The following is a 24,889-nucleotide window of genomic DNA, read 5'->3' as shown; positions in this document are numbered from 1 at the left end:
CAGAATGATAACAGAACAAAGGCCGGTGCAGAAGTCGTGCAAATATGAGGGACAAGGCAAACAGTTTGAACAGTACTAAAGGCTTTTGCCCGATAAGCAAAAATGTAAATCCAACCGTTAACTGGAACGTTTTAAATTAGTTACGAACTACCTGATATATTAATTGCACGTTTCAAAACAAGCCGATCACATCTCAATGTGTGTATCGTTAAGTTAATTAATATTCCGTGGTGCCCGTAGTACTGCGGCAACTCTTGGGCGCCGGATTCCTCGGATACCAGCAAAATGAGTCACAATTAAATATCATTTGTGCAAAGGCGTGACGCAGAAAGAACTGAAACGGGAGCGAGCTCGGCGCAGAAAATTTTAGACTAAACACACGTCGGCGACACCCACGTCCCGCCGAATTCCTCTGCGGAACGCTCCACCGAGGGGAAAACGCCGCGTCCACATCTCACACACAATCGGTTTATCTGTTCGTCGAAAACGAATCACAATCGAATGACTAACGAGGAACGCGTTAATCATCAAGGTCGGGAAACCGGAGGAAACGTCACAAAAGCCGAAGACGGTTGTGGAAGTGCAAAAAAAATGTGTAACTGTGCGCCAGGCTGTTGTGTGTGCCCCGGATCGGGTTGCTCGTGTCGTGGGCCGCAATCTGTGGCAGAGTTCACGGCCGGATTTGCCATTCGCACTTGTCCACCGCTCTTCAGTTCCAGGTCAAAATTCAGCTGGCCCCGAGAGTTATGGTCGCGTCCTTCCCATTTCGCTCGTTCGGCCGACCGACGGACCAGTTCTCGGAGTGCACCAATTCGTGGAAAGTCGACCACTTTTGGTGTCCACTTGAATTACTACACAGTTTTTTCTTTTTAGGTTCTGTTCGAGACGGCGTTCCCTTTATGGGTAACAGTTTGTTTTGTGTTACCGTGATTCTTAAAGAGGAAAGTTCCTCCGATGTTTTTCATTGAGCAAATCTGGATACCTATTTATACTTATGCGGTGTATATAAAGGAGTTAATTGTACATTAATACCTGAAGTACCGATAGAAAAACGTACCTGTACTCGTCGCATAAATGTGACTGGACTTATCTATAAGTTGGTACCTAATTCCGTAGTACCTACAGTGAGAAATCAAGTTTCAATTATCGATTCTAGTTCTCGACTACTTTACGGCCGGTTGACGACCACCACGACGGCCACAGAATAGTTTATTCATTCCACTCAGCGGAATCGCGATGCGTCCGAAAGCAATAAAATCGGTACGTTATTCAGCTATCGCGGATCAATGCCGGTCTATCCCTTTCGTTTTCTGTGCAATAAACAAGCGGAATCGGTATTCGGACCCTCGCTGTGCGTCAAGTCCTGTCCGGCCGTGTCACTTGTCCGCCAACTGAGTTATGGCACATTTTAAACGGTGACTGATTGCATAGATCGAATTACTTGGTCGTCTCGAAAAAGAACGCCATCCTCATGCGAATTATGGTGGCCGAGGAGCGGCGGCCATTTTGTCCGCACCGATCATTGTTTCCCTCCGTCCTCGCCGATCGTGGCCGGTACGACCGTCGATAAATAAGAAAAAAGGGTCGTTCCCTCGGAAAGAACCCTCCGGTCGACAGGTTAAGTTATTTTTTCGGGCCGCGTAGCGTAACGAGCGACCCGACCGGCGTTATGCACCTGCTTCCTCTCCGCATAATTACCTGCGTATCCAGCGCACTTTCCGTGGAAACGCGGGACGCACGCCCTCGTCCCGATAAAATCGAGTTTTGATTTTAGTTTTGTGCCGTGCCGTGGCGGCGGCAATTTCGCAAGAATGCCAACCCATTACCGGCCGAAGGATGACGACGGTGTGCAACCAATGCCAAGGACGGTGCCATTAGTGGCGTTCCGTTTCGGGATAATCGAAAGGTGTGTTCGCACAAAAGTTCGGCGTTATGTAATCCCGGTCGGTGAAACAAAAGCTAGTTTTACGGTTTTCAGCAAGAACGGGTTTGAACAATGGATATGGTCATCGGCGGTGCGATTTTTTATGTAATTCCTCATCGATCACTATTTGTTTGTTTATGTTTACGCCGATTCTCTGCGATATTTTGTACATTAAATTACGAAAACCAAAGAAAAAACTTTTGTTTAATATAAATACATCCACAACCAAGATATGGACATATATCTATAAAGTTTTTAAGCTGAAAATGTTGAAATATGGTTACAATTAACCTTTTTTAATTTGCGCAGGAAATATCCCGCTTTTTTACATGTTTCTGCGCATAGATTACTATTATGCATAATCTTTGACCTCCTCTTCACAATTGATTCAGTTTAAAACGTAAAAACCTCTTACACAGTTAATAGTTTCAATTTTTTAATGGCTGAACTCCATAATTAGGAAAAACTAGTCACTTGTACATAATTAGTTAAACAAATTTAGTTTTTCTCACCAATCTCTACTTGTTTGAAGATATTTATTTAAACTTATGTTATATGTATAAACTATTTATTATTTAAATTACGTTGCAAAAAATTTAATGTTGAGAATAAGTGAAATTAGAATCATAATTAGACTTTTTTAATTTTTGGGCACGCCCTTTTAGTTTGCGCAGGAAATATCCCCGCTTTTTTAGATGTTTCTTCGCATAGATTACCATTATGTATAATCTTTGAGCTCCTCTTCACAATTGATTCATTTTAAAACGTAAAAATTTCTTACACAATTAATAGTTCCAATTTTTTAATGGCTGGACTCCATAATTAGGAGAAACTAGTCACTTGCACATAATTAGTTAAACAAATTTAGTTTTTCTCACCAATCTCTACTTGTTTGAAGATATTTGTTCAAACTTCTGCTATTTGTATAAACTATTTATTATTTAATTTACGTTGCAAAAAATTTAATGTCGAGAATCAGTGAAATTGGAACATAATTAGTCTTTTTTAATTCTTGGGCACGCCTTTTTAGTTGGCGCAGAAAATATCCCACTTTTTTACATGCATCTGCGCAGAGAATATCATAATTCATAAATTTTGGGCTCCTCTACACAAATGATTTGTTGCAAAACATAAAGACTTCTTAATTAATAGTTCCAATTTTTTGATAATAATATATGATCCATGATATTTCCAAGTCAGGAATACGTGAAATTAGTGTCAAAATTAACCTTTCTCAATTTCTGGACACGCCCTTTTAGTTTTGCGCAGAGGATTTCCTGTTATGCGCATAGAATATCATTAGTCAAAAGTTTTGAGATTTTTTATGGAGCTGATTCGTTTCAAAACATTGTGACCTACACAATTAATAGCTCTAATGTCACAACAATGCTATGACTTCCTTTATCAAAATTGATTCGCTTCAGAAAGCCAGACTCCGCATATAAATCAAAACTAAGTAATTTGAGAAGGACAAAGAATAAAAAATGATTATTTTGAATTGCACAATTGATTGAAACCAGTCACTTACACCTGTTCGGTGAACGTTTGTCAGTGGCGTTGCTCATCGATCTATCTAATCTGACAATTGACTAACACACCTAATTGGATCGACCAGATAAGGCGACCTTGCACCAAGCCAAATACGAAACTATCTTTTCCGCAGCACATTTCATATAAACCTATTTAGAACGATCGATACTATTATGTAACTGAAGTATTTGTATCAGCATGCAACGTGGTACAGACCTTCCAAAACGATATTTGCATTGGAATGGCGAAACGATCAATTTTGAATTGACGCATAACCGGAGGGATTGGCATGTTGTGTGTGTGTGCTGTGATTCATGTGTTCCCGGCAACGTCAAGAATATCTTTGTTATGACCAACGGATAATTAAAGTTAAATACATGCTGAAAATCCGCAATAAGATCTCGGCGTTCGAAAAATTATTGTCGACAATCGTACCATTGTCTGTCGTACAATGAACTTGACATACGTGACATAATGTGGATGATGAATTCCAAATGCGATTGACACCACTCACAGCTGGAGGGGTGAGAAGGCATTTCGCGTCGTAAATCTTATGACGGATCAAAAATTAATTTTCAAAACATCATAAACGGCAATAATATTGAAATGTGGTCGTTATAATAAACAGCCACTTGTTCTTGAAACGCACATAAAACAGGTAGAAGGCACCTTAAGGTTTCAGGTGCATGAGAACGATTAGGGAAGGGACTTTTATTGCTTCCATTATAATTCCTAGGGCTTATTTATTGTGGACCTTTCTACAGTTCCATTCGAATATCGTAATAAAAACCAATTAAACCACCATAAACATCCCGAGACTGATCATCATGCCAAAACAAAATTAACAGTACACACTACCTTTCCAAAACGCATTAAGCGAACGTTTTAGTGCAGCTTTTAGAGCTTTAAAGTCGTATAATTTGTCGAAACTAAATTTAATTTGTTCGATGGAGTTTTTGAATTACCAAGTACGCCATTAAATATTATCATTATCTTTATATTATCCAAGCAAACAGTAAATAAATAACTGTTAATCCAAAAACAAGTGTCATAACATTGTTCCTATTGCACAACTGTTGCTCAGTACACAACTCCAGGGGCCCATACGAAAATGCATTTATTTGTTCGCCTCTGCGTGGAACGTTGCGGATGGAAGGAAACACCACCGTCGCATCAAGATGTTACCGCTCTTTACACGTACTGAAAACAGGTTCGTGTTAATTATACGGTAGCCATAAATTTCGGTTTCATGATTACAAAATTAATAATCGGACGTATCTAATTTTTCTACCCGTTCCACCGCTGTCGGTGGATTAGGGTAGGCGTTTTGTGTCAGGAGAAACCGACTCGAGACGTCGTTTAATAAGTGGGCTGATCAGTTTCGTAATTTCGATTATTTAAAGTATTGATGTGCCGATGACGCTCAATCGAATGAGCGGTACAACGGAAATCAATTAGGCATTGTTTTTCTTGTGAATAAATGTTTTTTTGTGATAAACACTATTGATTGACGACCTTCGGCCGCACTAAGTGGCTTTTGCGATTTACAAACGCGGGCGTGTTTGTGACTTTGACACGCAAATCGGGATGTGTTGTTTTAATTAGTAACAAAACATGAATGTTATCGTATTTAACGTTTAATGAGATTGAAAATTATTTTCTCCATTTAGAAATTACAGTGCGTTTTTGTTTGTTGTCGGAATGCAACAATGTTAGAGCTGGAATAACATTCTTTGCAGTGTTTCGCGGTAAATTGTTTTTAAATTTAAACATGAACCTTGTGTATATGCAACCCAGGTAACAGCTGTGCATCTCAGGTTGCCTAACGTTAACGTACAGTTTGAGGAATTTGGAAGCCCTTTGTATTGAAATAACATAAACACTTTATTTATCATATTTGAAATTTAAGCATAAAAATTAAAAAAATAATTTAATTTTAATAAACAAAAAATATAAAATTAAAATTCATAAATATTAAGCTTAAAAATTATTAAAATAGACAATTTAACTAAAAATAAAATATTTAATTTAGATTTATAATATTTGAAATATTAAGATTAAAAACAACCATATTCATTAAATATAATAAAATATTTAATTTAAATTTATAATATTTAAATATTAAGCTTAAACATTAAAAATACACAATTTTACTAAAACATTAATGCACTTAGATTTATAATATTTGAAATTTAAGTTTAAGAAATTAAAAATAATCATTTATATTAAAAAATTAAATATTTTATTTAAATTTATATTATTTGAAACATTAAGAATGAAAATTAAAAAAAAAAAATAATTTTTAACCTTAATATTTAAATATTATTAATTTAAATTAAATATTTCAATAATTAATAATAACTTTGAATACATTTGATTAAAAAAATAAATTAATAAAATAAAATATTTGATTTAAATTTTTATTATTTGAACTAGTTTAGCTTAAAAAATTAAGAATAACCATTTAAATACAAAAAGTGAAATATTTAATTTATATTTATAGTAATTATTTTATGCACTTTTTTCTGAAAGTACTATTTAATTTATATTTTTATTTCATAAAATTTATAACAAAACCATATAAAATAAATGCAATATTAAAAAATTACTAAATCTCACATATTAACAGTTATGGACTGTATTACTAATAAATATTTCACATATCCATTTACACTTAATTACCCTTATTGTTGTGAAACACCACACAACAAGAAGCGTTTTTTTCTTGGTAATGTTTAGCCATCTCGATTAGTTTACCTCTCCCCATCATCCCAACAGTGAATACACCGCTTGATTGTGAATAATCACCAACCAAACAAAACCCCAACGTTGAATTAAATACCGAACGTGAAAGATCATAACCATAAAAGCGAAATAGTTCCGATGGCATAATGAAAGACCCCGTCCACTTCATTTACGGCAAATAGAAAACCATTCAATACCGCCACAATGCGCCCGGTATCCGATATCAGGAATCCGAGGCGATGGAATTTTTTTTCTTTTACTTTTGCGCCGCATTCAAGGATTTTATGTTGTCCAACACACGGATAGTGGAACAATATTGTGAATCGGTTGGGGCGATTCAGATAATCTCGCATCTCCGGTTTTGCGGCTTTAAATCGGATAAATTTATTTGGAAGTTGCGTTGCGTTGCAGGAATGCAACGGCCGGAGCAAATTACAAAAACGTTTTGTTGTTGAAACCGCCCATTTTATTCATAAATATTGAACGTTTCGATCGGTTACTATTCATCACACGATTTGCAATTTAGATTGCGCGAGACGACACTGTGATTTCGCCTTTTACTTTCCTTTCAGAGGTGGACTTCATCTTCGACAATGTTGATGGTTGATTTATGTTTGCTAAGAAATACTGCATCAATCTCGAGGGGTTATTGGCAGATTCTGTAGTTTACAAAATATCTAAATTTGGTTTTACAGCTTTATTTGATTTAAAAAAGTATCTATGTATGATACATTTGAAATATCTTTTAGGAATTCATTGACATTTTCTTTGTTGTTATATGAATCTCTGAAAACTTCATAGTTTAGGCAATCCACATGTGTAAAAGCAACTGTTAAGGTTGTATTAAAGGTGAGGCAGGACTCCTTGTTAAATGGTTAACTTTATGCATCCAAAACCTAATCTCAGTAATACTTGTTGGTGGTGATGTTTGGTGATAGATTTTTCTAAAGGTTAGGATCCCTCAAGTTCGGTTGTAAGAGCCTTTTTTGGTTATTAATTGTTGAAACCTGGTAGCTAAGTTATCATTCCCTAAAAATGAATAATAATTTTTTTGACAAGAGTATTAATTATACCAATGTCTGATGGGGTACAGAGTATGATTTTGAGAAGAAGGCTCTAAATTCTTTGAAACAAATGCTGAAGCTATATTTGTTTGTTATCTTGTTCATAAACCATTTTACCAAACTATTAATTCTTAATTTTCATAAACCAGCCAAATTTTCCAAAGAACTAATCTAAATTTAATTTGTGTTTGTGATAATAGACAGTCATCAAGTAGACAAATGCTAATGCTTATTAATCAATTTGAAATAGTACCATTAACTCATAAAAAGAATATATCATTAATTTCCTTTCTTAGTTTTAAGTACAAGTCTTTGGATTAGCTCTATGACAGTTTCTTGGTGATATATAAGGATTCATTTCATCAGTATTTTTAAAGTAATGCATATTATTCAATTTGTAATAGTAATTGACTTCTAAAAACACAATATTAATTTCTTTTCCTAGTTTCAAGTACAAATCTTTGAATAAATTCTCAGATAAATGGAGTTGTTTGTTTATCAGTTTATTTAAAGTACAAATCTGTGGATAAGCTTTCTTTTAGTTTAATGGAGGCAAAAATGATCATCCAACTAATATATTAATCAATTTGTAATAGTATTATTGACTTTGGGTAAACTTTTTGATATTTTAATGTAGATAAATAAGAGTCAATTTCATTAGTTTCTTTAATCAATTAGAAATGGTACCATTTACTCCCAGAAAGAAAATATTTTTAATTTTCTTTTCTAGTTTCAAGTACAAATCTTTGAATAAGCTCTTTGTTAGTTTAATGGATACAAAAAGGATAAATTTGAACAGTTTTTAAACTAATATCGATTATCATCTAAATTTTTCGACTAACTAATTCAAATTTAATTTGTGATTCAGATAATCGATCAATTGGGCAAATCTAATTTAATTTCAAACTTCCAGGATATTATCTATTTAATCAGCTTAAAAAATCGTTCTCGCTGTGACTGGTTTAATTGCATCCATTTACCCATTCATCCATTGTGTCTGCGGACTTTCGACCAGATCCATAATCGTACCCAATCGGAACCTGCGTTTCGACCGACTGAGAAAGTGATTTAATTATGCGAAAATGATCGATTTTTTTCGGATAATCGAAAGTATTCCGCTGGAATCATAGATAATTAAGCCGATCTCGGATGACATTAATCAGATCCGATTTGCTCTTTGTTTATTTTTCATCGTTCCGAAGAAATTGTATTATCGTCGAGTTGGACAAAAAGGCCAAATAAAAGGCGACACGAATATTTCTTCTGGATTTTACACATAAATTATGATGTCTTCGCAAAACCACTTGAGTAGAAATCGCGTTGACTTTCACGCGTCTCCGATCGACTCCTAACCCCCTCCGTTCCATCGCTTGATAAACGACGGGTACATCGTACGAATCATGTCCAATTAATGAACGCATATTAAAATAATTAATCCTAAAATGCAAATTACTTGTAATTAATGGTAATTTAGATGGCGTCACGATACTGGCTGCACGTACTGGGTATTGTTTCCTAGGGTATTACAAAAGATGGCCAGATACCGAGAAGCTTAATGATAGACGAACGTTCCTCGTACGGAAAATTAAATTCCATATTGGATAATATCGAAATAGACTCACGCACATCCATATCGTTTCTGCAGGAGAAAATTTTGATTGCAACCCAACGTTCTCCGTTCCATTTCCTTGCAAAGGTGGCAGAAACGTGTCAAATACGTCTCTGATTCGTAATGACATTTCAGTACTTTCGTGTGAGTTACCACTCCTTGTTACATGCATTACGGCGAGCCATTCGGATTTTTCCAGGCACCTCCGTTATTTATGTTCCGAGGTGCAGAATTATACTTTGTGACGTTTACTCAGCCTTGTTTTGTCTAAGTGTTTAAAGTGTGGAGGGTAATTATGTGTTGTTTGTACAAGTTGATAGTCAGCAAACGGTACATGGGTATTACTGATAAGAAATGGTTTTTGTGCCTTATGTTCACATTGTTTTTTGGGTCTAATTTTTAATGAGGAAACTTACAATTTGATAAGATAATTCCCCATCAAAAAATAGGACTAAAATTATTACGAGACATGTTTTATATGACGCATATCCTGATAATACAATCATTATGCAAACACAACAAAAAATTTCATTCGCATATGGTAATTATTATTTTATTAATAATGGGTTTGAAATAGTGCTATTAACTTGTAAAACTTTAATATAATATATAAACTGCATTTAATGAGTTAAGGGTCAATTTCGCCAGTGTCTTTAAAGTAATACTTATTAATCAATGTAGAGAAATACCATTAACTAGTAAAAGACAATATTTTTAATTTCCTTTCCTAGTTTCAACTACAAGTTTATGGATAAGCTCTGATTGTTTAATAGAGGTAAATAAATGCCCATTTTACCAGAATGTTTGATGTAATGTTTAGTAATAAATGTGAAATGGTACCATTAACTCAAAAAAGACAATATATTTAAATTCTCTGCCTAGTTTCAAGTACAAGTGATTGGATAAGCTCTTTGATAGTTTAATGGAAGCAAATAGGGATCCATTTCATCATTTCCTTTGAAGTAATGTATATTAACCAGTTAGAAGTAGTACCATTAACTCGTAAAAAGACATTTTTAATTTTCTTTTCTAGTTTCAAGTACAAGTCTTTGCATAAGCTCTTCGACAGTTTAATAGAGGCAAATAATGGTCATTTTCACTACTTTCTTTATTAACCAGTTTGAAATAGTACCATTAACTCGTAGAGACATTTTTTTTTTTTAATTTCTTTTTCTAATTTCAAGTACAAGTGTTTGGATAAGCTCTCTGACAGTTTAATGAAGGCAAATAAGGGTAGATTTCACGTCTTTCATCAATGTAATGATTATTAACCTATATTTGAAACAGTACTATTAACTCGAAAAAAGACAATATTTTGACTTTTCTTTCCTAATTTCAAGTACAAGTCTTTGGATAAGCTCTCTGACAGTTTAATGGAGTCAAATAATAATACATATTAATTAATTAATACACATTAATCAATTTTAAATAGTACTATTAATTAGTAAAACGATAATATTTTTAAATTCTTTTCCTAGTTTCAAGTACAGCCATTGGAGAAGCTTTCTGATAATTTAATGGAGTCATGTAAGGGTCAATTTCACCAGTTTCTTTAATCCAATGGTTATTAATCAATTTGAAAAACTACCATTAACTGGTAAAGAGACAATATTTAAAATTTTCTTTCCCAGATTCAAGTACAAGCTTTTGGATAATCTCTCTGATGGTTTTAGTGTCAAATTCACTCGTTTCTAACATCAACGAGTTTCGGGTTTCCCCAAACTCCGGATTTTTTTTGGTACCACCAATTACATTAATTTCAAAAAACCGTCATCGGTGCAATTATCGAACGGCACGGTGCATGTAAACATTAGAAACCGAGACGTGTGCTCACCTGGAGAAGGGAAACCACGACGGTGGCGAGCGTACTCGAGCGGCGGTTCAGTCCAGTCGCGGATCCGGTGTTGTGTGCACACGCGTCCTCGAAGCGACAGGTGGCCCAAAACGACCGTGCGACCAGCAACCTGTCCGGTGCGACCGTTCGGTGGTAAATTTTATTTTGCAGAGGTTGAACCTCTCTTGTGTACCAGTGCCATGAGATTAGTTTTATTATTTATATTTTGTTGAGTTCGGTGGTGTCGACTTTCGGATCTTGTGGCGTCATCGGCGAATGATAATAGAAAGAATGTAAACAATGTCGTAGACAGGCTTGGCAGGATTCTATTAGTACCGTAATTTGTTTTATAATAATGGCAAAGAGAGAAAGTACTCACACGTTTTAGTGGAATTACGAATATCTGCACGGACTACGGTTTTTGGTCGCTTTGATAATCCTAATAAAATATTCACATGCTTTTTTTACTGACAAGACTTTGAAATTAATGAATAAAACTTGCGACATTAAATTAATGGGCGAGTAATAATAGTGGTGAGGTAAATTTTACTTGGAAACATTATAAACGTAAAATAATATTTTGGTTTCCGTTATTAAATTATTATTTCTCAAATCTATTTTGTCATTGTTTAGTAAATAATATTGAAACGGGTAATTTGTATAATTAAAAGCATCCTGTGTTTTATTACATAATGGAATTTGTATATTATTAAAAATATTTCATTTTAATATCCATGAATTGTAAAACAAATTCGTATTTTCTACTGTCGGTTGTAATCTTTTTATTTGAAATTGCAATTATTATAATTAAGTTGCAAAAACTTGTACGAAAACAAATTTTGCAATATTTAACTCGGTTACTATATATTTATAAATTTATCATATACTACTATATTTATACTAGTATACAGGTTTATTAAATATGATTCCTTACAATTTTTATTTAAAACTAATTTATTAAATAGAGTATGATTTAATATTAATTGAGTTATAGACGTATTAAAGTTTGATTGATATATTAATTAAAAATAATCGTAATTATATTTTAATGATTTCTTGAAAATTGAATGTGATTCTCTGAAAATTCAATGGAAGCAAATGGGGGTCAATTTCACCAATTTATATAAACCAATGCATATTAATCAATTTAAAATTGTACCATTAACTAATAAAAAATAATAATTAATTTCCATTCGTAGTTTTAAGTACACGTCAATAGATAATTTCTCTGCTAGTATAATGGAGGCAAATAAGAATTAATTTCACAAGTTTATTTAAAGTAATGATTATTAATTAATTTGAAATAGTACCATTAACTCATAAAAAAACAATTTTTTCGTAGTTCTAAGCACAAGTCTTTGGATAACTTCTCTGGCAGTATAATGGAGACAAATAAGGGTATTTTACCAATTTATGTAAAGTAATGTTTATTAAACAATTTGAAGATAATATTTTTAATTTCTTTTTCTAGTTTGAATTTTTTGAATAACTCCTCTGGCAGTATAATGGAGATAAAAAACGTCAGTTTTTTTTAAAACTATTGTTTATTGATCAGTTGATCAGTTGATCGGTTTAAAATAGTACCATTACCTCATAAATAGGCAATATATTTAATTTCCTTTTTTAGTTTCAAATGCATGTGTTTGGATAAGCTCCCTGACTTTAATGGACTTAAATGAGGTTTAATTTCACCAGTTTCTCTAAACTAATGCTTATTGATCAATTTGAAGTAGTACTACTAGAAATATTCATAATTATATTTAAATGATTTCTTGAAAATTGATTCTTAATTTTTCTTCAGAATTAAATTTTGCGTTATATCTTTTGTGTAAACATAAGTAAATTTTTTTAAAACATAAAATATAAAAAATTATAAATTTCATACATTTTTCCTATTTTAAGTGATTTTTGTAACAAAATTTTTCTTGCAAAATATTGTACTTTACTGTTGACATATTTAAATAATTACGTCATATTCATAAAAGTGAGTTTTAATCATCACCTTGTGATAATCCCAATGAAATAATAACGTAACTAGTCATTATTTGTCTGGAAATACATTCTTAACGAAATTGGATTGACATTATTCATATTTATTTAAAACAACCTACGATATTTACAGTTTTTCCATTGACTCATTTAACCAAAACTGGTAAATTTGACCTACAATATTTAAAAATACATCAAAAACAAGACCATTTTTTGTGTCTTTTAACGGAATACCCTGTTTATTCTCGGTACCGGAAAAAGAAATTTATTGTTTAAACAATTAATTTTAAGGTTTACTCTTATTCTATTGTCATCCATAATTTTTTTGGAAACGTTCTACAAGCAAATTGGTGTCATGAGAAAAATATTTTTGGTTTTTGGATATGAAGAGAAGTTCAACCTCAGTTTTGACATCCTCTTAAGAAATAAACCTTTTATTACCTAAAAAAACTGAGAAAAATAAATAATAGTCACATGGAGAAATTTCTGGATTATTTGATGGATGGAGAACTTCCTACTTAACATTTTGATGCTTCCTTTAAATTTTTGATTCCTTTACATCTTTTCTATTGACTAAAGAAGCTTCTCTTTGAGTAAGTGTTTCATGATCTTTTTTAAGTACTACTTCAAGAGGTTTACCACTTATCTTACATTAAAGTACCATCATTTGGATTGTGTGCAAAAAGGGAAATGACAACTTAATTTTGTTTTATGTGAAATCCATTAGTCCAATTTTTTGATGAAATTCATTGCATGAAGCCTCTTTCTAATGATTCATCTATTGCAGTTTAATGATTGTCCTATTTTCAAACATGTTGCATGAGACTGAGCTTAATTTCTTCATTGGTACAGACCTTGATGTTGTTCATTTTCAATGTACTCTTTGCCATTAGTTTACTTTAATACAAAAATGGGTCCTATAGTTTAATCCAATAGTTTTTGAGTTATTCACTTTTTCTCCCAAAGTTTCAGAAAGGTCTTTCGTTAACGTGCATACCAAAAATAAAACTTTCAACATCAAAATCGGTGGATTTACAGACATTTTAGTTGGACAATCTGCCAAAATTTTGGGAAAAAATGAATAACTTAAGAATAGGACATTGTATAGCCATATTTTTTGCAATTACGTGTAAAATTTAAAAATCCAAAAATATACAGAGTGTTGGAAAATATCAAACCGGAAATGAAATTTTGTTTAAAATAAATTGGAAGTCAAGTTATTATTGGTATAAACATTGCAAATCAATACCTTTTTTCGTTCTTCATAAATTTCTAATGAATAAGTTAGATGAATCACCGTGTATAACATTTTGTTCAAATAAATCATGAACTAAAAAAGTAAATTACTTTTCCCGGTACCAAATGCATTAGTCGATAAGCTTAACAATCCTGTTCCTGGTACTCAAAAACTATAAATACATATCGAATAATCGATAATTGATGTAAAACTTGACATTTCAACAACAACATTACGACACCTTTGTGCATGTGCACTGTTGTATGCAATAAAGTAAAAAAAATATAGAAAGTCTATTTGACACACACATTTCTGCAAATTCCCCTCGTGTTTCCTGTATGGCCAGATAGCTTCGGAAACCGTCGAACAAACACGGACATTTCATCATCACAGCAGTAGCAACAGATTGGCATCGTATTGAGCACAGAAATCGTCTTCAATATTACAATTATCACGTTAATTGGCCAGTACGCGTTTATCGTCCGTGCATTTTCTCTAATTTGATAAACAGTTAGCGGATTGAATTACAATCGATTCACAGCCGAGCGGTGCAACAAGAAATACCATAATTAATTTGCGATCGTTGCGAAAAAAATTATGGGTGGATGAACTCGGCACGGATTATTTTTGTTTGGACGACCCGATGACTCAGTCGGACACCGATGAATGAAAACTGACCGATATTTGTGTTACCAGCTCGTGCTAAAGAGTAAATATTCACCACCAAATTAACCGTTGTCCCGAAGTGGTTGATTTCACCACGCTGATTAATTAAAACTGTCGCCAATTAACGTTAATTATGCGAAAATAAAAAATTAGAAGACCGCCGCAGAGACGGCGCAAAAACCGCACTTTCTACCCAATACCTCTGCCTACAAGTCCGAGTGAAAATCAACCTTGATCCGATCGAATTTCGGAAACTCGTTTCCCACGTCGTCTCGAATCCAATTACCGTGGAAATCCAATTAACTCATCCAGTTTACGCGAAAACAATGAAACATTGTTCGTACGTGGCGGATGATTTTTATTCGTCGCGTTGAAATCCGATTAGAAATCGACGATATCGGATTAATTGGGTTTTCGGGGTCTTCGCCGATGCACCCAGTAAACCATTAACCTGGGGCGGCGGCGAGGTGGGGAATTCGATTCGCAAGGTCGCGGTTTATAAACAACGGTGTAATGACACCGACAATGATTAATTTTTTGTTTTGTTAATCAATTTTTTGCCCAGTAGTTCGTGCTGTTTGGTGTGTGATGGAGGTTTTTCTTCGTTTCGCCGACGAAAATCGATTTCATGTGAGTGTGGTCGAGATAATTGTTGCAATGTGTGTTACCAATTAAGCGTAATCGCTGGTTACAGTTACATTAGTTGTGGTGGACTAGTTTTTTAAGTACTGATATTATTTACATACTAAAAACTGTGATTTTAATAGGATCCACTTAAGTTGGGAATGAGACAGATGTGCCACGCCCCCCGGATGCGCAGTAATTTTTTCTATACAGCACAGGATACCTGATATAGAAAAAGCCACTGCGCAACCGGAGGCGTGGCCTATCGTCCCATTTCCAACTTGAATGGGGCTTAAAAATCTCAATCACAACATTATCTATCAATGTAGAAAAAATGTTGTTTATTATAGGTATATCTATTAAAATTTGGTTCAAATGGAATTAGCTATGAATGTGTGTGGTTAGTCGATTCGATGGTTTTTCGCCAACAATTTTACGATGACCGGATGCACGGTGTTGTGCGTTTGTTGGAAAAAAGGGGTCGACATATCACGACGATGTGAGGATGCATTTCTGGCCAGTTTTTGTACCATAAATTGTATGCAATCATCGAGAACATGATGGAAACATAGTAATATTCTGTTGCGTCATTATTGTGGCATTAAAACTAATAAATATTAAGTGAATATTAACTTGCGTGCATGTGTTAATTGACTGGAATAAAAAATGAACAAGAATTTTCAAAAATATTACGTGATTTAAAAAATTGATAATAATCCACACAATTGAAAAAAAAATGATAATTATTAAGATAATAGTAATATTTTATTATTTTTAAGGACATTCTATAGTTAAAAAATTTATAAAAAATAGTATTTATTAATTCCAAATTTTTCTTAAATAAGTAGAAAATAAATAAATATATCTTGTAATAATTATTTGTTAAACATTTTAGTAAATAAATAAGTTTTATATTTTAAAAAATTCTATTTATTCATTATAAATAGATTACCAATTAATTTTTGAATAAATGACATGAAAATTAGATTTTCTCTTAATAAAATAAATATTTAAAATTATTAGTTTAGAATTAAATCGTTTTAAAAATAAAATTACTATTTAAAATGATAATTTTAATAATAAAGGCTTTGCTTTAATTAATATCATAAAGAATAAAATTTCTCAAAATGAAATAGGTTTTTAAAATTCAGTTTGATAATAATGTCGATTTTTAATTAACCTTTTTGTACTTCATATTAGTTTTTCCTATGTGGTTTGTAAATACTGTAGTATAGTCAACCAATTTCGGATATCCTGTGTATACTTATGTGAAGTAAACGTTGTTAAAATGTGTTCTGTTTCTCTGAATTTTTACAAACACACCATTGTTGCTAACAAACCGCTTTAATAATGAAATTACACGTTATTATAAAGGTGCACCGAAGGTAACTAAGATAACATTTAATTACTATTTCAAAATATCCACATTCATGTTCAGACACAATTTTAATTTGACAAATAAATCGATAATTGCCGGAAGATTTGTATCATAATTCACGTATTTTATATGGTTATTGTATAGAAGTCGAATTGCAAACATGTTTGTGATTTTATCGAAAATAATTATGCAAATATTACAACATGCTGTTATTACGGTATCGTTCAAATTTGCGGCTGTTTGGATTAGTTTTTTTTTCGTTGTAGTTGTGAAATTGCAAAATATTTGGACACACCAATTTAATTTTACGGTGTACTAAAATGATTCAATAAAAAATTTATTTGAATTTTTTAACAGTTATTACAGATATTAGTTCTTAGAAAATTTTGTTAAAATATAATATTCTAAACTAACAATTTTGACCAGAATGTTTGATATTACATATGGAAAAAAAAATAAGAATTAATTGCATCCAAAACTACAATACAAAATATTTTTGGATAAATAAAATAATAATAATAAATAATAATAAAAAAACACACTACACCAATTTTAATTTAGGTAATTGAAGTCAGCAGATTAATTCTTTGTTTACATTTTATACAAAACTTTAATATTTTCATAAAACGTAATTAATGTTAATTACATCATGTTTTTATAACACAGCAGTATCGTTTATGATTTGTTTGGATTAGTTTTTTATAGTGTAATTGCAAAATATTTAGAAATTCGACACACCAGTTTCATTTTAAGACATTCTAAAAATGATTCATTAATAATTTCAATTGAATATTTTAACAGTTAATTTATTTATCTATTTTCCAATTTTATTAAAACGATAATAAAAATTAATTTATTTTATTATATTTATGTTAACCATCTAGCAATTCTGATTAGAATGATTAATTAGAAATATTCTCTCATTGTTTTATATACAAAAAATTTAAAAACCTCAAATTTATAAAAAAATATCATTATATCTTAGATAAAGATAACTCAACATATCACAAATTATGAGTTTGTGAATAGTATGATTTATTCTGACTGATATTTAATTATGGTTTCCATTCGAGATGAAAGAATTTCCTCATATTATCTCGACATTTTAATTATATATACTTTTTGGAGTAAGTATCATATACTACTTAACAATTGTTTCTAAATCCATCAAATATCAGTTTTTCGCAGACATTTGAGAAACGGTCAGCGACATAAATTTGATCTCCGGATACTTAAGTCAGTCGAATCGACCAACCACACGTTCATACCAATTCAATTTCAATTCACGGCGAAGAATATAAAAGTTAATTAAATGGGAATTTATCGGGTACTAATTTAAGGTAACGTTATGCGATCCACCAATAACTGTTTAATTTTCATATTAAGCTATGCAAATACGCGTCCGCACACAAACCGGTAACGGACCGTCTTAGGAAAAAGGTCACGCATGCACTTCGGAATCCGTCGAAACGAAAATAAAAACACCGAAAATTAAGGCTAACGCAATAAATTACGCGATTTGTGTCGATTGAACGTAACGTAATTATGCACCGTAATGCATGCAGAAACGCGTCCGGCATTCCTAATGACCTCTGAAACGGCCGGTGTGAAATTGAAGCTCGTGCGCCGATGAAAATCACTGAAAAAGAGAAAAAAATAATTGAAATAACAAAATCGCGCAAACGATGAAGATAATTGGTGATCGCGGCGAGCAATTAAATCCGTCATGGTCTCGATATCATATTCATAAGGATCGTTTTTTTTTTATTATTATTTTGTTTGAATGCACGATGAACGATCGCCAGAACAAACGGAAACGTCTTACTGTAAAACGTTAATGGACAGGAAGCCGGATTATTAGTATTCATTTGAACAAGTGAATCAGTAACGCAATAACTTTTCTCTATCGGAACGGGCAGGCACATGTTTCATCGACAAAAAGGATGGGCGATAATTATCGAGGGAACAATGGTCACAAAACCGGAAAAATTACTCCTATGTCAACAGTTTATGTAACGATCTGTTCAGTTCTGTGTAAAGTTATATTAAAATTAGTGTTTTAACTTATTTTTTCCTTAATTAACCAAGTAATTAATATCCATTGTAATATTTACGTAAGAAAAAAAGATAAGAATTATTCAAAAAACCTGTTAATTATAGTAAATTATCCAATTTTGATAATTATTTATTGTAAAAAAATTATCAGTTTTCAAAGAAGTTAAAAAATTATAAAACTTACCAAAAACTCTATTTTAAAAAATTAAGAAAATTAAATATTAAAGAAAAAAAAATAATTACTCAAAAATGATAATTATCCAAATAACTGTTACAATTAATTTCAAAATTTTCAGAATTAAAAAGAAAAGAAATAAAATATTATTAAAAAAATAAAAATTATAATAAATTTTTGTTAATTATAAATAAACCAGAACTTTTTTAATATAGGATTAAAAATGTGATACTTATGATAAATGATAATTTTAGTTAATTTATCAAAAACTGATAATTATTACTTAAAAATCTGATATTTATTTCAAATAATTATCAAAAATTGATAATAACTAATAATTTATTGAAATGATAATTATCCAAATATTTATTATTTATTTGATTTATTTTATTTGTTACTATTACACACAAAATATATCATAGTTATAAATTTTCAAAATTTTTTAAAATTTACACAGATAATATATATAATTGTTACGATTAATTTCAAAAAGTATGAAATAGTAAATTTTCAGAATAAAAAAGAAAAGAAATAAAAAATTATTAAAAAAATAAAAATTTTAATTAATTTTTGTTAATTATAAATAAATCAGAACTTCTTTTAATATAGGATTAAAAATGTGATAAATGATAATTGTAGTTAAATTATCAAAAACTGATAATTATTACTTAAAAATCTGATATTTATTTCAAATAATTATTATTTATTTGATTTATTTTATTTATATTTATTTTTAACTGTTACTATTTCAAACAAAATATATCATATTTATAAATTTTCAAAATTTATTAAAATTTACACAGATAATAAAAAAAATTATAAATTATAAAAAAAATTTTAATTTTTCTTTATTATTGAAGATAATCAAGTGTAATTAAATTTAAATATTATATAATTCTATCTCAAAAATTAAAAAATATTTAATTTGAACTCAAATATTAAGAAAATAAAAATTTATTACAAAAAATTAAATTTATACATACATTTTGTTAAAAATAAATAAACCAAAATTTCTCTTTAATATGGAATTAAAAAAATGTGATAATTGAATAAATTACTATTATTATACTTATTCAAAAAATGTATTTATTTTATTAATTTTTATTATGAATTTTCACTATTAATTAAAAAATATCATATTTATACTAAGTTTTCAAAAATTAAAAATTTTCACAATTAATAAAGAATAAATTAAAAAATTTACTAAAAAGTGATAATTATCCAATAAAATTTTTAATTTTTCTTTACTATCAATTATTAGTGCAATTAATATTAATTATTGCCTAATTCTGTCTAAAAATTATGAAAAATATATTAAAGGAACATAGAATTATTACACAGAATTTATTAAAAAAGTAATAAATATAAATAGATTTTGTTAATTGTAATTCTTTCTTTATTATAATGTTTAAAAAATGAGATATTTATGATAAATTATCAAAATTTGATAATAATTGTCAGTCTATCAAAAAGTGATAATTATTGAGATATATACTTAAAAAATTGATATTTACATGAGTTATCAATGTAATAATAATCAAAATAATTATCAAAAATTGAAAATAATTCAATCTATTAAAAAATTATTACATATCATTAATATTGTATTTAGCTTATTCGAAAAAATTTATTTAATTTATAAAAAAGTGATAATTATTCGGAATTTTATTTAGAAAACCCTAATTTATCTTAATATTATTATCAAAGAATCATGTTTTATTCAAGCTTAAAAAGAAATTATTTGAAATTCTCATTTCTTATTTTTATGGTTATTAGACACACTTCAATATTCTCGCCTTCACAAAGCTTCTTCGCGGCATTCATCAAAATTTTTGAAAAAAATTTCATTCACAAAAATCAACTACAAAAAGTTCCCGTTGCAAAACGGCCTTTTCGAATAGCAAATCGCGTCGAGTAGATAGTGTATCTGGGTGTACGGTTTCTATTTTTCAAATTTCACCAAGGAATGCGGCAATAAACTCCGCGATCTTACGTAACGGACAATGTCGCGGCCCGGCGAATGTGCGAGAACACAATTTGCCGCGTCGTTTCCAACCGTCGACCAGAAGATGCGCGAACTTTTGCGGGGTTGGTCCTTCCGGACGTCGTCGTTGCAACATAATGCGTAATCGACAGGTGCGAAATTCGCAACAGTTCCAGCAACAGTTGTACGTTCACATTTCGAGTCGAGGACACCGAAGGAAAAATGTGCAATACGGCCGTGATTGACGAGGAATGCAGAAATTGTGGGCTGATACGTTTAAAAATAGAGTTGAGAACGGCCTACGGGGTCCGTTCGGAACGTGGCGATTATCATAAACAATCGATCGGTAACCGATCGGATCGATCGTTGCCTTAAAATTATACTCGATGACAAAGAAATTGCAACACCAAGGAGTCTCCAAGGGTCTTCAAATTTAATGTTTTGGCAAAACGTAGATGTTATAGCCAGGAATAATCTATTAAAATTTGGAAACAAAATATCAAAAATTTATTTTTTTTTTTAATAATTTAGTTAATAATGTGTTTGTCTATCGAGATTATCTAAACACTCCTCAACAGCTCTTGACATTGATTCAATGGTGGTCTATTTCCTGTTGATGTATAGTATCCCAATCTACTGTACTTTATGTATTAGAAAGTCCGTAATGGTTGGGGTAAATCTCATAGCTTTCTATTCATCATATTCCAAACATATTCTCATGGGTATCTTCAAGAAAGTTAAAACTAACGTTGGCAACTTGGGGCAGACTATTATATTGTTGAAATATTGGATTCCTGGGCCGATTATGGTAAGGAAGAACATATGCCTCCACCACTTCTTTCATATTGCTTCTAATAAAGACTAAGAGTGACCTACTTCCATGATCAATAGCATCCATTGTACGTACATATCGTTCAACATGAAATTGAGGTTGACGTGTTGATCCTCGACGTCGTCATGTGCACCGAAGTTGAATTGGGATTCATCAGAGAAGATGAGTGGATGTTATTCCATATTCCAATGTTGTCGTTCTCTGCACCACTGTAGTCGTTGTCTTCGATGCTCAAAAGATGGGGCCGGAAATGTTGCTGTCCAAATGCCCTTATATGGCGGTAATCCGTTAGGACACTTTCAACAAGCCTTTGTCTTCCTAAACATTCATCAGCCAAAGATCTAGTTGTCGAAAATTGGCCTCTGAAGGCCATTAGATTTAGACGTCGATCTTGAACTTCATCTGAGCCCTTCGACGTCCGGTGCAACTGTTTACTCATTACCACGTGAATGTTTTATCAAAAGAATATTAAATTTGATCACCTCTTGTTGGTGTTGCAATTTCTTTGTCAGTGAGTATATCATGTATCGACACGTACAGACACACACACAAACCATCGATGATGATGATGATTGCCAGTTCGTCCGCGTTTAAACGGATGCCGGAGCGCAGCTAATCGTCGTCGCCGCCTCCAGTTTCCACCGCACGTACGGCGTACACGCCGTGCCGGGAAATGAACCTAACAAATTGTTTCCATCATTCGCAAATTTGTGCAGGAATTGGCGCCGCAGGCGACCGTGCCCTTGAAATAACTGCACACACGCCGCCAGGCCTCCGCACAAATCCATTCCGGTCGGTTGTGCGGATAGAATTTGATTCGTGCAACGTTCAATTTAATTTCGCATTGTGGAATTCGAACGGCTAAACTTGCACCAGCTAAAAACGGATTTAACAGTAAACTCTCTAATCCAATTGTGGAGTGAACAAATTAAATTAGCATTGTTGTTATTAATTTATTAGGTTATTTTTTTCGTTTCACACTCGTTTCGCTTTGTTCGTAACGTTGGACATGAATTTTGGAATATGTGTGTTACCCGTTACGCATTTAAATAATAAAATCGTAAAGCAAATGGAACAATACACGCGTGCCGTTAGTGTTATGAAATTGTTAATGCAAAAGTGGGTTTTAAATCTGAATTTTTATTGTTTTTGTATATGGTCATGGCGTAACTGTAGAAATTCTACTTAAAAATATGTAAACATTTCCTGCTACGTAATTTCAATTGTCAGGCATTTCTAATTTAATTTTTTTATAATCGGAAGATCTAGTAAGGTTAATTGGAGGTTAAGAGTGATCACATGCGCAAAAACTAATAGTAAGTCTACTGCGCATCTTAGGGCGTGTTTAATAGTCCTATTCTTATATTGAGTTATTATTTTTGACTGTTAAATTTTTACTCACAATTACCCAATAAATATTTTTTCTAATACAATTTTTTAAGAAGGATTTTGTAATTTTTATTGTAAGTTGAGGAAATGACATACTCAAAATCTAATATTAAGTCTACTGCGCATCTTAAGGGCGTGTTTAATAGCCCTATTTTCAAATTGTGTTTTTTTCTATTTTTTACACACAATTACTTACTCAATAAATATTTTTTCTAACACAATTTTTTATAGAAGGATTTTTTAACATTAATAGTAAGTCGAGAGGAAATGACATGCGCAAAATCCAATATTAAGTCTACTGCGCATCTCAGGGCGTGTTTAATAGTCCTATTCTTAAAATGAGTTATTATTTTTGACTGTTAAATTATTACTCACAATTACCCAATAAATATTTTTTCTAATACAATTTTTTAAAGAAAGATTTTGTAATGTTAATTGTAAGTTGAAGAAATGACATACTCAAAATTTAATATTAAGTCTACTGCCCATCTTAAGGACGTGTTTAATATGACTATTCTCAAATTGTGTTTTTTTTCTGTTATTTTTTACTCACAAGTAGTTACCCAATAAATATTTTTTCTAACACTATTTTTTATAGAAAGATTTTGTAATATTAATAGTAAGTTGAGAGGAAATGATATGCGCAAAATCCAATATTAAGTCTACTGCACGTCTTAAGGGCGTGTTTAATAAACCTATGCTCATATTGAGTTACTATTTTTGACTGCCAAATTTTTACTCATAATTACATACCCAATAGATATTTTCTCTGACACAATTTTTTTATAGAAGGATTTTTTAATGTTAATTGTAGGTTGAGAAGAAATGACATGCGCAAAATTTAATATTAAGTCTACTGCGCATTCTAAGGGCGTGTTTAATTGTCCCATTCTCAACTTAAGTGAATGCATTTATTAGTTTTGTTTGAATTTCATTAAGAAATACTTTCCCAATAAATGCAAACAATTTCTCTAACAACATGTGACCGAGCCATTAAAAAAATTTACTGACCAAGAACCAATAAACCGCACATATGATTGCCATATGTCAGTCATTAACTTTCCCACACTGCCATCGAGATCAGTTGGGAAACAATGGAAAACGCACGGAGATATTAAATTGCGCACAATGCGCGGAAACGCCGCGTGATTTTTCCTAAACTGAAAACAATCGGCGTTTTGCCAATCGTGTTTTTTCCTATTCTCACGGGATCCGCGATCGGTGAACGGACAAATGAGTCGGAAGGTGCGAAGGAAACGGAGCCGTAATGATATTCGCCTTACCGTTAAACAAACTTGTTACATTCATTCAATGGTACTATCGGTTAAAAATGGTACGACGTCGTGCAATATGCATTACTAATCTCATGACACGAATTGCTCAGCGGCAATTATTTCGCAAGAGAGGTGCAACGACTGTGTTACAAGCGGCTTTATCTCCAGGTAGACCGAACAATGTTACTGTGACACAACGTAGCGCGTGTTGAAAGTCGCCGTAACAATAAGATCAACGGGGTGATGTGAAATGTTCGACACATGTCAGACGACCGCCGGTCCGAAATGCACGGAGGTGGCGGAAAAGTTGGTGCAGCTGTTCGGCTGGCGGCAAACTTACAATGTGGAGAAGCTGCAGCGGAACGTGCCCGGACGCGCCACCACACGCATTTCGATCACGAGACCCCGTGAAAAACACGTTATAAAAGAGGTAAGAGAGGGCAAAAAGTCTACGAAAATGTGACTAAATTAGGTCAGGATATGTGTAATAAATTTATGAAGAATCCTAAATATTCTCTTACACTTTTATTTTTACTCTGGTTGAAGAAAGTATATGAAAAATATTGAATATTCATTTCAA

At 31.9% G+C, this 24,889-nt stretch overlaps 1 protein-coding gene across 6 annotated transcripts in view; it reads left to right on the top strand.

Annotated features, from left to right (window-relative positions):
• The window catches only part of LOC109595653 (partitioning defective 3 homolog), a 61,909-nt gene that overhangs the window by 21,832 nt on the left and 15,188 nt on the right, over positions 1-24,889 (top strand). For 5 of the 6 annotated variants that reach the window (XM_020011068.2, XM_020011070.2, XM_020011067.2 and 2 more), the window contains exons 1-2: positions 10,740-10,859; positions 24,478-24,739. The exons of the other annotated variant lie outside the window; for it this stretch is intronic. In XM_020011068.2, coding sequence (XP_019866627.1) covers positions 24,560-24,739 — 180 coding nt within the window. In that variant the 5' untranslated portion in view covers positions 10,740-10,859; positions 24,478-24,559. Of the gene's footprint in view, positions 1-10,739; positions 10,860-24,477; positions 24,740-24,889 lie in introns of those variants that run through there. 6 annotated transcript variants of the gene reach the window in all.

The sequence above is a fragment of the Aethina tumida genome, chromosome 5 (genome assembly GCF_024364675.1).
Source record: "Aethina tumida isolate Nest 87 chromosome 5, icAetTumi1.1, whole genome shotgun sequence".
Taxonomy (NCBI): domain Eukaryota; kingdom Metazoa; phylum Arthropoda; class Insecta; order Coleoptera; family Nitidulidae; genus Aethina; species Aethina tumida.
Note: the sequence above shows the minus strand (reverse complement) of the source record. Positions and strands in the feature narration are given on the sequence as shown.